We start from the raw sequence: 15,463 nt of genomic DNA, 5'->3' as shown, positions 1-15,463 counted from the left end.
TAACAGAAAAGGAGAGTGGAGTCTGACTTGCATACTTCAGGCTCGGACCACAGCAAGGTGGTGCAGTCACTGAGACAGGAAATCAGAACAGAGGACAGGTGTTGGTGGAAAGACGTAGTCAGTTTTAGACACATTTAATTTAAAATGTCTATGGACATCTAGGTGGAAAAGCCCACAAAGCAGCTGGTAGAAAGTTCTAGAGCTCTGGTGTGGACTTATTGTATTATATTAATACATATTTTTAAATCTATATTAAATTATACTTAAATTTATTTTTGAATAAAAAGATACAGTTCAATAAGCCAGTCACGAAAAGATAAATACTGTATGATTTCATTCATATGACATACCTAAAATAATAAAATCACAGAGACAGAAAGTAGACTGGTGGTTGCCAGAGGCTGGGGTGGGTGGAGAGAATAGAGAGTTGCGGTTTAATGGGTGCACTTTCAGATTTAAAAAGTTCTGGAGATGGATGGTAGTGATGACTGCACAACAATATGAATGTACTTAATACCACCGAACTATTCACTTAAAAATGATTAAGGTGGTAAATTTTATGTTGTCAATTTTACCACAATAAAAAAAAAATTGAAAGAAAAAAACACAAACCACAATTCAAATGCAAGCATGAGATATTTCTTTTAAAACACATGTACACTTTATTCAATCAGTCATCTGGGATTATTAGCTACTTCAATGCAAATAATTAGGAACTTAAATTCCAAGTTAAACTTGAAATTAAAAGTAACTTGAGGAAGGTAATGATTCACATATAGAAATCTGAGTTTATCTGAAATATTTTTAGTGTAAATGTAAGTGTCTACAAATGGTCTTTAACAGATCCTGTTGCAAATTTAAAGGTATTCTATAAACACTTTTACCCTTTAAGTTCCCAGGTTCTAACTCCAAGACCTTTTCACAATCCTGAAAAGCACTATTCCAGTTCTGTAATTTGAGTTCTGCTTGAGCACGATTGTTATAGGCTGCTACCGTGGGAAGCACTGATATGCTCCTGTAAAAGAAACACTTAATGGCAACAAGCAGATGACAGGAAAACATAAGATAGAGAAACTCATCTAAAGTTGTAAGTAAAACAATCACAGCTCGTGTTATGGGTGCAATTGTGTCTCCGCAAATTCATATGTTGAAATCTTAACCCCCAGCACCTCAGAATGTAACTATACTTGGAGATAGTCTTTAAAGAGATAATTAAGTTAACGTGAGGTCACGAGGGTGTTCCCTAATCCAATATGACTGGTGTCATTATAAGAAGACGAGATTAGGACACAGACATGCACAGAGGAAAGCTCACTTGAAGACACAAAGAGAAGATGGCCATCTACAAGCCAAGGAGAGAGGCATCAGAAGAAACCAACCCTACAGACACTTTGATCTCAGACTTCTAACCTCCAGAGCTGTGAGAAAATACATTTCTGTTGTTTAAGCCACTCAGTCTGTGACAGTTTGTATGGCAGCTCTAGCAAACGAATATGGCTTGCATCATCAAAAATAATAACATACAATTCTATAAACATATTAAATCAATGTTTGGACAGAAGCTTAAATATCCAGTTAAGAGATTTAAAGTTGACTCCAGCTTTAGAAGTGACATGATCACTTAAATACCCACAGATCTCTTAAAAACCCAGTTTAGTTAACATCAAATATCAAATACATATTTTTTTACTCTTTAGGGACAAGTTTCTAGTACAAAAGAAAAAGGAGCAACCAACCACAACTAATATCCTTTATTAAGCTGTTATTGTGTTAACAGATACAAATTAGTCTGTAATCTAAAAGTAAATTTAAATCTAAGGAAATGATAATTTTATCAAAGGAATTTAATTGAAGGAAACAAAAGAGTAGTAGTAATTGAAGAATACAGACCTTAAGAGAGTAAATTTTGCTACATTAAGGGTATGAATGCAAAATAATTAATGAAAAGAATTTAAAACCTACCTGGCTGTTGCTTAAAAAACTGATTTGGAATGCTGTAAAATAATGTATTCCTAGATATAGGAAACATAAGGGTATCGATGCACTAAATTTTCTAAATCCAGAAAAAAAAATGGGAAAGTCACAAAAAGTGTCAATTTACTAAGATCATTAAAGATGAATACAAAGAAATTACACAGTTGGGTAGAGACCAAACATGGAAAATACATGTAAGAATAAATAACACGAGTACCTGACACTGAGTACTTCCCACATGCCAGGCACTAAACAGTCAACTCATTTAATCCTCATTATAATCCACGGAGGAGGCATTACTGCTCTTAGATTTTACAGATGAGAAAATAGATGTAACGGAAAGGTTAAGTAACATGCCCAAGGCCACAAGCTTGGAAATGGTAGAGTCAGGATTTAAATCCCAACTGTCTACTCCAGCACCTGTTCTCTTTACCATCGTGTTACCCTGCCTTTCAGCATGTTGTTTTATTTAATCCTCACAGCTGCTCTGAGATAGGCACTGTTATAGTCTCATCGCACTGAGAAGACTGAGGTAAGAGAGGTGAAGAATCTACCCAAGGCCAGAAAAGGGGCAATTTGAGTTCCCTTAACCATTGCAATATGCTGCTTTAATTCTGCACCTCTGTGATTTCTTCAAAGAGGAAGACAAGAAAAGTTTGTTCCCTGTAATAGGCAAGAGATTCTCCACTGGTGGAAATCTACAAAAAGACAAACAAAATTCCAGAGCTGACATCCACCTGCCTGAACAGGGGAGGCTGTACTGAATGAATGATACCTCAATATCCTCTTTACTTTGTATGTTCACTTAAACAGTTGAGCAAACTTCTTTACAGACACCAACAACATTAAAAAAAAATTTTCTTTCCAAAGGTGGAAGCAAGATCGTACAGAGCTTAGCTCTAAGATAGCATTAGTGGTTGTATAAGCACAGTTTGTCTCTAACAATATTTTAGGAAATTAGTTTACTTTTCATAGACTGTAAGAGCTTCATAAGTTCATGCAAGCGTACAATGAACATTTACTATGAACCAGGTACTCTGCTGGGTATTAGGGATACAATGATATTAAAAAAATGACAAGTGGGCTATATTCTTGCAGAGCTTACAGTCCAGTTAGTGCCAAATCACACACACTTGAATTGTACCTCCAACGAAGTAGAGTTAAGATTACTATATGGGTATGTAAATTGGGGGGGGGGTTAAACTGAGTAGGGTGGAGGTTTAACCTAGTCTGAAAAGTAAAGGCAGACTTCCCCAAAGAAGTGAGACATGGGCTGAGATCTGAAGAATAAGTCAGAATTAACTAAATCATGAGAAGAGGGGAAAGTATGCTAGATGGAGGACCCAGCATATGCAAAGGCCCTGTGGTGGGAGGTAGCACCATAAGTACTAGGATCCAGGCAGTCTGACTATAGAACCTGAGTTCTTAACCTCTATGCTATATGAACTTTCTGTCGAGTTCCATTCAGACAGCTTCTATTTTCTCTGTAAAACAGTAAAGTTAGAACCTCTGTCAAAAGTGGGGATGAAGTGGGAGCTTGGAGGTTTAAGGAAATTATTGAGAAAACAAGGCAAACGCAAGTGAATTTATGATAAATCACAAGTACAATATCTTAAGTGGTTCTGACACTGATTATTTAGCTTATTTACATCATTTCAACAATTAAATTTAAACACTATCATTTTTTTAAATGGCAAGTTTTGCGCTTTCCTGATGGTGCAGTGGTTAAGAATCCGCCTGCCAATGCAGGGGACATGGGTTCGAGCCCTGGTCCAGGAAGATCCCACATGCCGCAGAGCAACTAAACCTGTGCACCACAACTACTGAGCCTGCTCTCTAGAGCCCTCAAGCCACAACTACTGAAGCCCGTGTGCCTAGAGACCGTGCTCCACGATGAGAGAAGCCACTGCAATGAGAAGCCCGTGCACCACAACGAAGAGTAGGCCCCACTTGCCACAACTAGAGAAAGCCTGCGCACAGCAATGAAGACCCAACACAGCCAAAAAAATAAAATAAATAAATTAAAACATAAATAAATAAATGGCAAGTATAAACCACAACGAAAATCTGCTCACCGAGTATAATACATCACAGCCTCTTCATAATCTCCTGTGTTAAAAGCTTCGTTACCTTTCTCCTTTTCATGAATAGCAAGAAAATCCTTTTCCTTCTCAGTTAGACCTAGAAATAAATGTTACCTGCTATAAGTAAAAACATAACTTAGTATAACTTTAACAAATTTAAATCCAAGAATGCTTATTTTAACAGAAGCAGAAAATTATAAAATAAATAAAAGAAGATAAAAGTTTCCTAAGTTTAGAGATATTTCTTTTCTTTTTTTTAGTTTATCAGAATTTTTGAAGGTTTAGATTTTTTGAATAATTGTTTTGTTTTACTTTAATGGTACTATACACCTGTGGACTTCAAGTGAAAACAACCTGCTCCATCTTTTTGTTTTGAGGCAAAAAGAAAAAAATTTGAGGGATTTGGAGGAAAAAGATGATTTGAAAAAGGGAATGAAAAATGAATTACAGTAAAAAAATAGGTTTACATATATATTTTTAAGTCTTACTAAATTTAAATATCGTAACTCTTACTCATAAAATTAAGAAGTTAAAGGATAGAATGGAATTTGTTAGAGGTGGTAAGCTCTAGGAGAAAATCCATAAATTTTTCATGGAAATCTGCAGCACTTAAAAGAGAATGTCTTTGGGTCAACAGCTTTTATTGTATTTCAAAAAATTTAGAGACTACTAAATTATTCTTATTTTCCCCCAATTACCTGCTGTATCTAGTCTTGTCTCAATTTTAGACAAATACAACTTGTTGTTTACTACAGTTTTTTCTTTGTAATCTTCATCAATTTTCGCACATTCCTTTTCCACGTCAAATCTTAAATGAAAGAATAATAAAACTAGAAAAAAAAGCTCAATACAAACGAGAGTAAAATTTATTATTGATATTCTTGTATTTGTATCACCGTGCCTTTAGAAATAATATTCCAAAAATATATGATAGGTTTGTATTAGAAGTCATCTCTATTGTTTCCTAGAAAACGTGGAATTTAGTGAGAACTTAAATATTAATCAGACGTAAACTGTGTGGAACTTTGGTATTAAAATTGTGACCAATTTCTCTTAATTTAAAAATTTGTTATTTTTTATTTTGGATGGCTATAAGTATTACATTAGTTATTTTTGGTTACCCTTATAAATAAAAGGATGCAATAGTTTTTTATTTAATGAAAAAACAAAATCAAGAGTGCTTAATCCAAATACTCTTAGTACTCTACTGACATAACGATATTTGATATGTTCAGGTTTAAAACAATAAAGAATTTATTACAGTATTTTATGGTAGAGAATTTTTATATACAGAAATATAAAACATACTTATCCCACTCTGCATAATCCCTCGGAATTTTCTTTTTAGCTGGTCTACTTTTAGAATTTTTTTCCTGAAAGAAAAAATTATATTTTATGAGATATTTAATATAAGATTAGCAGATTTTCCTATAAATGTGTAGCACTGGATTAAGGTACACAAATTGAATGGGTAAGAAAAATAGGTACCCTTGACGTTACAACAACTCCAATATTATAAATTTTTTTAACATACTAATATACAGTAGGTTAAAAAGTAATTTTAAATTTGTAGTTAATTATGAGAGTGATGGGCAGGACTTTAAGTACATATATAAAATTTTAAAACTTATATGTGTGAAGAAATGTGATTATTATTGATTTTTCTTATAATAGAAAAGTACTAAACTATCATTCATTCTTTTAAAACCTAGGCATTGAAGAAATAAGAATAACTACTTTGCTGTGTTAGACAGAGCTGTTTTGCTTGCAATGACAGACACCCAACTTGAACTAATTTTAGTTAAAAAGAATAAATTACTGGCTTATGTAACCAAACTGATGAAATGGCAGGGGTATTTCTGGATAAAGGGTTCATATACCCTCTTTCTACAGCTCTCCCTCTCTCCCCTTTTCTCCTTCTCTCCCCCAGAAGTCTCTGCTTCTCTCTCCCTGATTTTGTTTTCCCTGCTGTCTGCTTGCTTTTTCTATGTAGTTGCAAATGTGGCCACACACAGTCTGGGATTATAACCTCACAGGCCTCCCAATCAGAAAGGAAAAGGAGAGTGACTCTTCTCTCCATCTTTAGTTAGAGAAATCCCAGGGAAGGACTCTGATTGGCTAGCTTCAGTTATGGGCCCATCACTGACCAAGCACTAGCTTGGTGCTACTAAGTGGCTCAACCCAGGTCACATGTCCACTGCAAGCACCTTGAAGGGAATGGGAGGAAAGCAAACAACAGCTCACAAATAGTTTCTCAAATGATTTCTTAAAAGTCATAATTTGAAACCATTTGAATGGGTCATTTTGGCACGATGGCACGATTTTGTACCACTGGTCATTAGGAGTTACACAGATCTTCCAAATATTCCTACATTTCATTATACAATTAAAAAATCATATCTGTTAAAATCCTCATGGAGTTCACCGACAGGCACACGCAAAGATGCTCAACATCACTAATCGTCAGGGAAATGCAAATTAAAACCACGAGATATCACCTCACACCTGTCAGAATGGCTATCATCAAGAAGACCATAAATAACAAATATTAGAGAGGATGTGAAGAAAAGGGAATCCTTGTACACTGTTGGTGCATCCACTGTGGAAAACAGTATGGCAGTTTCTAAAAAAACTAAAAATAGAACTACCCTACGATCAAGCAATTCCACTCCAGGGTATATATTTGAATAAAATGCAAACACTAATTCAAAGAGATGCATGCACCCCAATGTACACAGCAGCATTATTTACAATTGCCAAGATCTGGAAGCAACTTAAGTGTCTATCAACAAATGAATGGATAAAGAAGAAGTAGTGTATACAAACATAAAAAAGAATGAAATTTTACCATTTGCAACAACATGGATGGACTTGGAGGGTATTATGCTAGGTGAAATAAGTCAGACAGAGGAAGACAAATACTATATGATATCACTTATATGTGGAATCTAAAAACTAGTGAATATAACAAAAAGGAAACAGACTCATAGATACAGAGAACAAACTAGTGGTTACCAATGGGGAGAGGGGAGGGGGAGGGGCAAAACCAGAGTAGGAGATTAAGAGGTACAAAGTATTATGTATAAAATAAATTAGCTACAAGGATATACTGTACAACACAGCGAATATGGCCAATATTTTATAATAACTATAGATGGAGTATAACCTTTAAAAACTGTGAATCACTGTTATAACACCTGTAACTTGTATAATATTGTACATCAACTATATCTCAATTGTTTAAAAGTAAAAAAAAAAAAAATCCTCATGGAGCTCATCATAAAAGTCACTAAGCGTCTCCCTTAAGGGGAAATTTTTTTTGTCACAAGTAGGTATTTGAGAGCCCCCAATAATATGAAATACTCTGAATTTTACCTGAAAGCTCAGGTTTTAGCACTGGCAACAAATACTGTTCATTGATTTCTTTGAAGTGATAGACCATTGCACTATTTCCAAGAAAATGTCTGCCAGAAACTCAACTCTGAATAACTACAGCTTGTCTGTCAGTCATTTCTTCAAGTAAAAATTGTTCCAGGAAAGAGTTGCTAATTCGGCTGGCAGTCAATCACACAAGTGCTTTTTCTTATGATAACCATCATATTTCATTTCACAGTGAAGTGCCTTCTGTGTACTCCTCATTTTGTCACACAGAATATTTTTTTAACATCTTTATTGAAGTATACTTGCTTTACAATGGTGTGTTAGTTTCTGCTGTATAACAAAGTGAAGCAGCTATACATATACATATATCCCCATATCTCCTCCCTCTTGTGACTCCCTCCCACCCCTCTAGGTGGACACAAAGCACGGAGCTGATCTCCCTGTGCTATGTGGCTGCTTCCCACAAGCTATCTATTTTACATTTGGTACACACAGAATGTTAAAAAGATATGTCCTCAAGATTCAAGATTTAATGACAAAAAAAGTTTTATTGTTTCATCAAACTTTTAAGTTAAATTGGAATTTTTTACTATGAGTGCACAGCAGTGGAGAAAACAATGACCACTAGTCCAGTTGGTGCCACTGCCATGATTCATGGTAAGGCACCAGCAGGTTTACCCTCAGTGCAAATGTCAACCGAGTGAAAGAGACAAAAGCATCAGCATTATTTTTAAAAATAACATTGACTTTCTGGATCCCCTAGAAGGATCTCTGGGACAATCAGCATCCACGGGCCATACTTTGAGAACCACTGTACTACTAGTCTGTCTATTCCTACTGGACTATAAGCTCTTTGAGGACAGAGACCAAATGTTTTTTGTTGTTATAGTTTCAGGACACAGACTTAACACATAATGAGTGTTCAATAAATACGAATTCACTGATTACAGACAGTAGTAGCCTTCCTATACTTACTTACTTTGTACCTCAGTTACCTGAGTAATTGCTAATGAGTAAAAGACCCAGGAAGGTAAATTACCAAGGAGCAGAGTGATGAAAAGGCTATGAATGTTTTTCGAATAAAACTGGGGACTCAAAGAAGAGACGAGAAAAACAAGAATGACTCAACCCGAAATGAAGAGACTTAGGTAAGCATCCTCTTAAAGATGATAGGAATAAAAGAAAACAAAAAAAAAGGAGGGCAGAGGGAATGGAATGTGTGATCCAAGCAAAAGCCCACTGGAGACAAGGGCTGGGTTCTATAATATCAGGGTCAGGTGGATGCCAAGAAGCTCAATTTTAACTTGAAGTTAAGTGAACCTGGAACTCCAACAGGCCCCTTCTCTATGGAAGCCATGGGTTACCAAGGAGAGATCTGCATGGCAAAATAGGGACCAATCTCAGAGGAATAAAAATGAGGGGCTGGAGATGGGGGGAGAAATGCACTAAACAGAGAAATGACATCTATAACTGCTTGAAATCCATGTTTAATGGGTTAAACAGATTAATTCATCTGTTTAACGCTTTAAATCATACTTAATTGTGTAATAAACTACTCCCTCTATACCTCTATTGGATACATGAAATTACTCCCTGAAACTCTTACACACTGAATTGGATCTTAAGTACTCATCAAAACTTGTCAGAGTAGAAGAGACAGAACAGCAAAAGAAAAAATGAGGAAGGTGGTAAACCCAAGATGCAAGCCTTCAAATGAAAATACTGTTTGATTTTGATCTCCAGGTGAGGCCTACTCCAGAAGGTGATGACACACGATCACCTGAAAAAAAATCCCCAGCTGCCTACAGGACATCACACTTCGGCTACACTGATTAAACCAAGATAATGTTCTTAATAAACAACAACTTTCTCCCCCTACCACTCACACCCCACACCAAAAAGGCCTACCTTGGCAACATGAAGATGGCTGGTTGAACCACGAACTGGAGGCAAATTATCTTCCATTGCTGGAAATGTTTCATTTTCTTGAAAGTGTATTTTATCATCTTCTTTTTTAATTTCTGATACCCAACTCTAAGAAGAAGAGAGGAAAAAAGAAGGTAAATATACAGTTTGAAATAATTAACCAGGCATTAGAAAGGACTGTACATCATCATAGTTTACTGTGGGTCAATTTTTAGGTGACAATTTGATCATGCCATTTTCCCTACCTGAAATGCCCTTCTTACCCTCTTGTTTTTTTTTTCAATTGTAGGAAAATATACAATAACATAAAATGTATCATCTCAACTATTTTTAAGTGTACAGTTCAGTATTGTTCAGTATATTCATTGGTGCCCTTCCTACATTCATTGGTGCCCTTCCTACTTTATTTATCTTACAAGATCTTTTTCATCATCCCTTCCAGCAAGCTTTCTCTGAACTTCCTGGTTGGGCTAAAAGTGTTCCTCCTCTGTGTTTAGCATAGATTTTAAGTCCTCTATTTATTGTTTGTCCCTCTTACCACACTGTAAGTTCCTTGAGGGCAGAGCCTATGTCTTAATATCAAGAACCTTAGCACATCAGCTGCAACTTAACATACAGATTAGATTGACCCAGTCTCCAACTCTAGCAGTTTGACAAAAGGAACATGCTTTCTGTAGTTAAATATTAATTACTTCAGATTCCACTGATTTTTTTTATATACAGTGGTCAGTATAAAATATACAAATAACAAGAAAGACAAAGAAGCAGAAAAACATTACCCACAGTCAACAGAAGCAGACTCATAGAGTGGATGGATGTTGGAAGTAACAAATAGGGACTTAAAAACAGCTACAGTAAATATGTAAGGAGGGTGGACAACATGCATGAACAACTGAGAACTTTGGGAGAAGAATGGAAACTTTAAAAAGATTTAATGGAAATCCTGAAAATGAAAAACTCAGTATCCAAAATGAATCTATTTGATTAACAGTAGAATGGACACAGGGAAAATGTGGACAAAAAGAGAATCAGTAATGTTATAGCAGATGTGAACATTAACCAACTTGACCTAATCAATATTAAAAACTTCTATGTTATTTTCAAGACCACATGGAACATAGGCCAAAAAAAGTCTCAATAAATTTGATGAAATTTATTGAGGGGTGAAATTATACAAAGTATGGTATCTGACCACAACAGACCTAAACTAGAATTCAGTAATAATAAGTATTTAAATTATCCCCAAGTAATTGGAAATTAAACAATACACTTATAAAGAGATCATGGGTTAAAAAAGGAAATCAGATGGGAAATTGGAAAATAATTTGAACTAAGTGATAATGAAAACATGACATATAATTTGTAGGATTCAGATAAAGTATTAGAGGGAAATATACAACTTTAAACAAGAAGAAAGGCTTAAGATCCAATTATTTAAGCTTCTACCTTAAAAAACTAATGAAGAGAGAGAAAACACATTAAAGCCAAAGTAGGCAGAAGGAAATAAAAATATTAAAAAATAAAAGTAGGAATCTGTAAAACAGATAATAGAAAAATAAAGAAAATCAACATTCAAAACTAGTTTTTTTGTTTTGTTTTGTTTTTTGTTTTTTTTTTGTGGTAAGTGGGCCTCTCACTGTTGTGGCCTCTCCCATTGCGGAGCACAGGCTCCGGACGTGCAGGCCCAGCGGCCATGGCTGGCAGGCCCAGCCGCTCCGCGGCATGTGGGATCTTCCCAGACCGGGGCACGAACCCATGTCCCCTGCATCGGCAGGCGGACTCTCAACCACTGCGCCACCAGGGAAGCCCAAAACTAGTTTTTCGGGAAATAAATTAATACAACTGACAAACACTTAGCAAGACTAGTCAAAAGAAAGTAAAAGGAAAAAATACAAATTACTAGTATCAGGGATAAAAGAGGTACGTCACTAATAATTCTACAGATATTAAAAAAATAAGGGGATGTTTTAGACAAATTTATACCAATAACTTTGCAAGTTAGATAAAATAAACAAATTCCCTGAAAAACTTAACTTAGATACAAGAAAAGGTGAAGTACTTAAAACAAACAAAAAAACCCAGCACAGTGTCTGGCACATACTAGGTTCACAATAATGTTTATTAAACTGAATCGTCACAGAGGCCAGAAAAACTGAGTAAGATATTTCCTTATTATCTGTGAAATTCTATTATTTATTATTCAGCAGATATATAGTGAGGGTCTAATATTTGTCAGACACTCTTCAAACAGGGGCTAGGATAAACTATATTAACTGTCCTACCCATATAGGAGGCAGGGAGGATGAAAAGGAGGCAAACAGGAGAAACAGGAAGAGAAAAAGAAAAACAAGGGAAAAAGTATGAAGGAAAGGAGATGAGAAGGAAACTAACTTAAGAATTGACCAAGAAAGAACAAACAGGCCCTGCAATTAAAACGGCTGTTTACCCCTCAGAAAATAAAGCCAAAGAACGCTGGACAAAAACTGCTATTTTAACCTGTAAATTAATTACCAAATTTTCAAACTCAAGTCAATAAAATGACAAAATGAGAAAGCTGAAAGTTTTTAAAAATTAGCATTCTGAGTTAGAGAATACACATAACTTAAAATTGTTTTCAAGTGTATGATTTACCTCAGAAAAAAATACACTGAATAAAATAAAGTAAAACCAAAAAAATTTGTTTTCCCAGAGTCTGTTTAAAAATATATATATTTCTTAAGCAAAATGAAGCCACAAAGGAACTATGAGACGATATAGGTAAATATGTATCTGGTGGAGACAGAGTCTTCCTAAGTATAAAACAAATGTAAAGATCATAAAGGATAAAATCAAGAGGTGTGGTTACATAAAAATAAATAAACATCACACACAAAACTTATAAGGCAAATTAACAAATTGAGGGAAAAATTAAAATATGTAGGAAAGAACTCTTACAAATAAATAAGAAACATATCAACAGAAAAGTCAATAAAGGAGCTCTGGCTCTGACAAAGTAACAGGGACTAAATTTATCCTCCTGCCTAAACTTTAGAAAACCCGATATATGAAACAATAGTTTTCAGACGCTGGACAACAGGTGGCACAGGACAATAATTCTTGAAAGAAGGAAAACAAATGAGGTAAACCCTACGTTTGCTCCAAACTGACTGCCTAGTGTTTCCAGGCTACAGCATAGGGAAAGGAAATAGTCTTGGGTCTCAATGAATTTAGAAGAACGGAGGTCAGACTTTGGGGAGACCAAGATTGCAAGAACTGAGGAGGCAAGATTTCTGAGAGGAGAGATCTGGACAGAGAGAAAGCTCTGAAGATAACCCGAATAGCCCTGAGTCTACTAAAGAAACTGAATTAAATTAAATTTAATTGGTAGTTAAAACCTTACCAATAAAGAAAACTTGAGGCCCAGATGGCATCAATGGTAAATTCTAGAAAACATTTAAGGAAGAAATAATATCAATTATACACAAGCTTTTCTAGGAAACAGAAGAGAGAATACTTTCCAACTCACTCTGAGGTCAACAGTACCCTGCTAAGAAACTAGACAATGACATTACAAGAAAACTACAGGCCAATATCTCTCATGATCCATAGACACAAAAAGTCCTTGACAAAATTTTAGCAATCCAATCCATATGAAAAAGATACATCATGATGAGTAGGGTTTATCCTGGAATGCAAGGTTACTATAACACTCAAAAACAGTGTACATAAATTACCTTATTAACAGACTACTAAGAAAACCATATGTTCATCTCAATAAATGCAGGAAAAGCATTTCACAAAATTCAATATCCATTCATGATAAAAATTCTCCATCCATCAAACATGGAACAGAAGGGAACTTCCTCAACCTGATATAGGACATCTATACAAATCTGAAAGTAACATAATGAAAGGCTGGATGATTTCACCTAAGATTGGGAACAAGACAAAGATAGCTGCTCTCATTTCAACATTGTACTAGAGGTCCAAGCCAATGGAATAAGGCAAGTAAAAGGAATAAAAGGCAGCCAGTATGGAAAAGAAGAAAATCTTTCAATATTCACAGATGCCATAAACTTCCATAAAGAAAATCCAAGGAATCTACAAAAAAAGCTACTAGAACGAATGTGTTACTTTGAATTAAACAAGACACAGGATACACAGTCAATATAAAAAGGCCAGTTTTAGATAACTATAAGCTTGCAATGTACAAGTAGAAATTGAAATTAAAATTCTACTGATATGAGGTATCTAGATTAGCCAAACTCAAAGAAATAGAAAGTAGAATGGTCAATAGATGCAGAAAAAGCTTTTGATAAAATTCAACATCCATTTATGATAAAAACTCTCCAGAAAATGGGCAAAGAGGGAACATACCTCCACATAACAAAGGCCATAAATGACAAACTCACAGCTAACATCATACAGGAACAGGAAGAAGAAAAGGATGTCCAATCTCGCCACTTTTATTCAACAAAGTTTTTGAAGTCCTAGCCACAGCAATCAGAGAAGAAAAAGAAATAAAAGGCATCCAAACTGGAAAAGAAGTTGTTAAACTGTCACAATTTGCAGATGACATGATACTTATTATACATAGAAGATCCTAAAGATGCTACCAGAAAACTATTAAAGCTCATTGATGAATTTGGTAAAGTCGCAGGATACAAACTTAACACACAGAAATCTGTTGCATTTCTATACATTAACAACAAAAGATCAGAAAGAAAAATTAAGGAAACAATCCCATTTATCATCACATAAAAAAGAATAAAATACCAAGGAATAAACCTACCCAAGGAGGCAAATGCTCTGTACTCCAAAATCTATAAGACGCTGATGAAAGAAATAGATGATGACACAAAGAGATGGTAAGATATACCATGTTCTTGGATTAGAAGAATCAATATTGTCAAAATGACTATATTACCCAAGGCAATTTACACATTCAATGCAATCCCTATCAAATTACCAATGGCATTTCTCACAGAACTAGAACAAAAAATTTTACATTTGTATGGAAACACAAAAGACCCCAAAGAGCCAAAAGCAATCCTGAGAGAGAAAAATGAAGCTGGAGGAATCAGGCTTCCTGACTTCAGACTATGCTATAAAGCTACAATAATCAAAACAGTATGGTACTGGCACAAAAAACAGAAATATAGATCAACGGAACAGGATAGACAGCCGAGAAATAAACCCAAACACCTAGGTCATTAATCTATGACAAAGGAGGCAAGAATACACAACGGAGAAAAGACAGACTCTTCAATAAGTGGTGCTGGGAAAACTGGACAGCCACATGTAAAAGAATGAAATTAGAACATTCTCTCCCACCACATACAAAAATAAATTAAAGGGCTTCCCTGGTGGCGCAGTGGTTGAGAGTCCACCTGCCGATGCAGGGAACATGGATGGGTTCGTGCCCCGGTCCAGGAAGATCCCACATGCCGTGGAGTGGCTAGGCCCGTGAGCCATGGCCGCTGAGCCTGCGCGTCCGGAGCCTGTGCTCCGCAACGGGAGAGGCCACAACAGTGAGAGGCCCGCATACCGCAAATAAATAAATAAATAAATAAAAATAGATTTAAGACTGGATACTTTAAAACTCCTAGAGGAAAACATAGGCAGAACACTCTTTGACATAAATTGCAGCAATATCTTTTTAGATCCATCTCCTAGAATAATGGAAATAAAGACAAAAATAAACAAATGGTACCTAATTAAACTTAAAAGCTTTTGCACAGCAAAGGAAACCACAAACAAAACGAAAGGAACACCTACAGAATAGGAGAAAATATTTGCAAATGATGCAAATGACAAAAGATTAATCTCCAAAATATACAAACAGCTAATACAGTTATATATATATATATATATATAAAATCAAAAAAATGGGCAGAAGATCTAAAGAGACATTTCTCCAAAGAAGACATACAGAAGGCCAAAAGGCACATGAAAAGATGCTCAACGTCACTAATTATTAGAGAAATGCAAATCAAAACTACAATAAAGTATCACCTCACATTGGTCAGAATGGCCATCGTCAAAAAGTCTACAAATAATAAATGTTGGAGAGGGTGTGGAGAAAAAGGAACTCTCCTACACTGTTGGTGGGAATGTAA

At 35.4% G+C, this 15,463-nt stretch overlaps 1 protein-coding gene across 3 annotated transcripts in view; it reads right to left on the bottom strand.

Moving 5' to 3' along the window:
* Nucleotides 1-15,463, bottom strand: part of SPAG1 (sperm associated antigen 1) — a 102,675-nt gene that overhangs the window by 70,368 nt on the left and 16,844 nt on the right. For 2 of the 3 annotated variants that reach the window (XM_060287659.2, XM_060287660.2), the window contains 5 exons: nt 9,348-9,473; nt 5,367-5,431; nt 4,757-4,866; nt 4,050-4,155; nt 885-1,015 (listed from right to left, as the gene is read on the bottom strand). In XM_060287659.2, the coding sequence (XP_060143642.1) occupies nt 885-1,015; nt 4,050-4,155; nt 4,757-4,866; nt 5,367-5,431; nt 9,348-9,473 (538 nt within the window). Of the gene's footprint in view, nt 1-884; nt 1,016-4,049; nt 4,156-4,756; nt 4,867-5,366; nt 5,432-9,347; nt 9,474-15,463 lie in introns of those variants that run through there. The other variant, XM_070044036.1, reaches the window with a different exon arrangement.

The sequence above is a fragment of the Globicephala melas genome, chromosome 17 (genome assembly GCF_963455315.2).
Source record: "Globicephala melas chromosome 17, mGloMel1.2, whole genome shotgun sequence".
Lineage (NCBI taxonomy): Eukaryota > Metazoa > Chordata > Mammalia > Artiodactyla > Delphinidae > Globicephala > Globicephala melas.
This window is presented reverse-complemented; position numbering and strand designations above follow the sequence as displayed.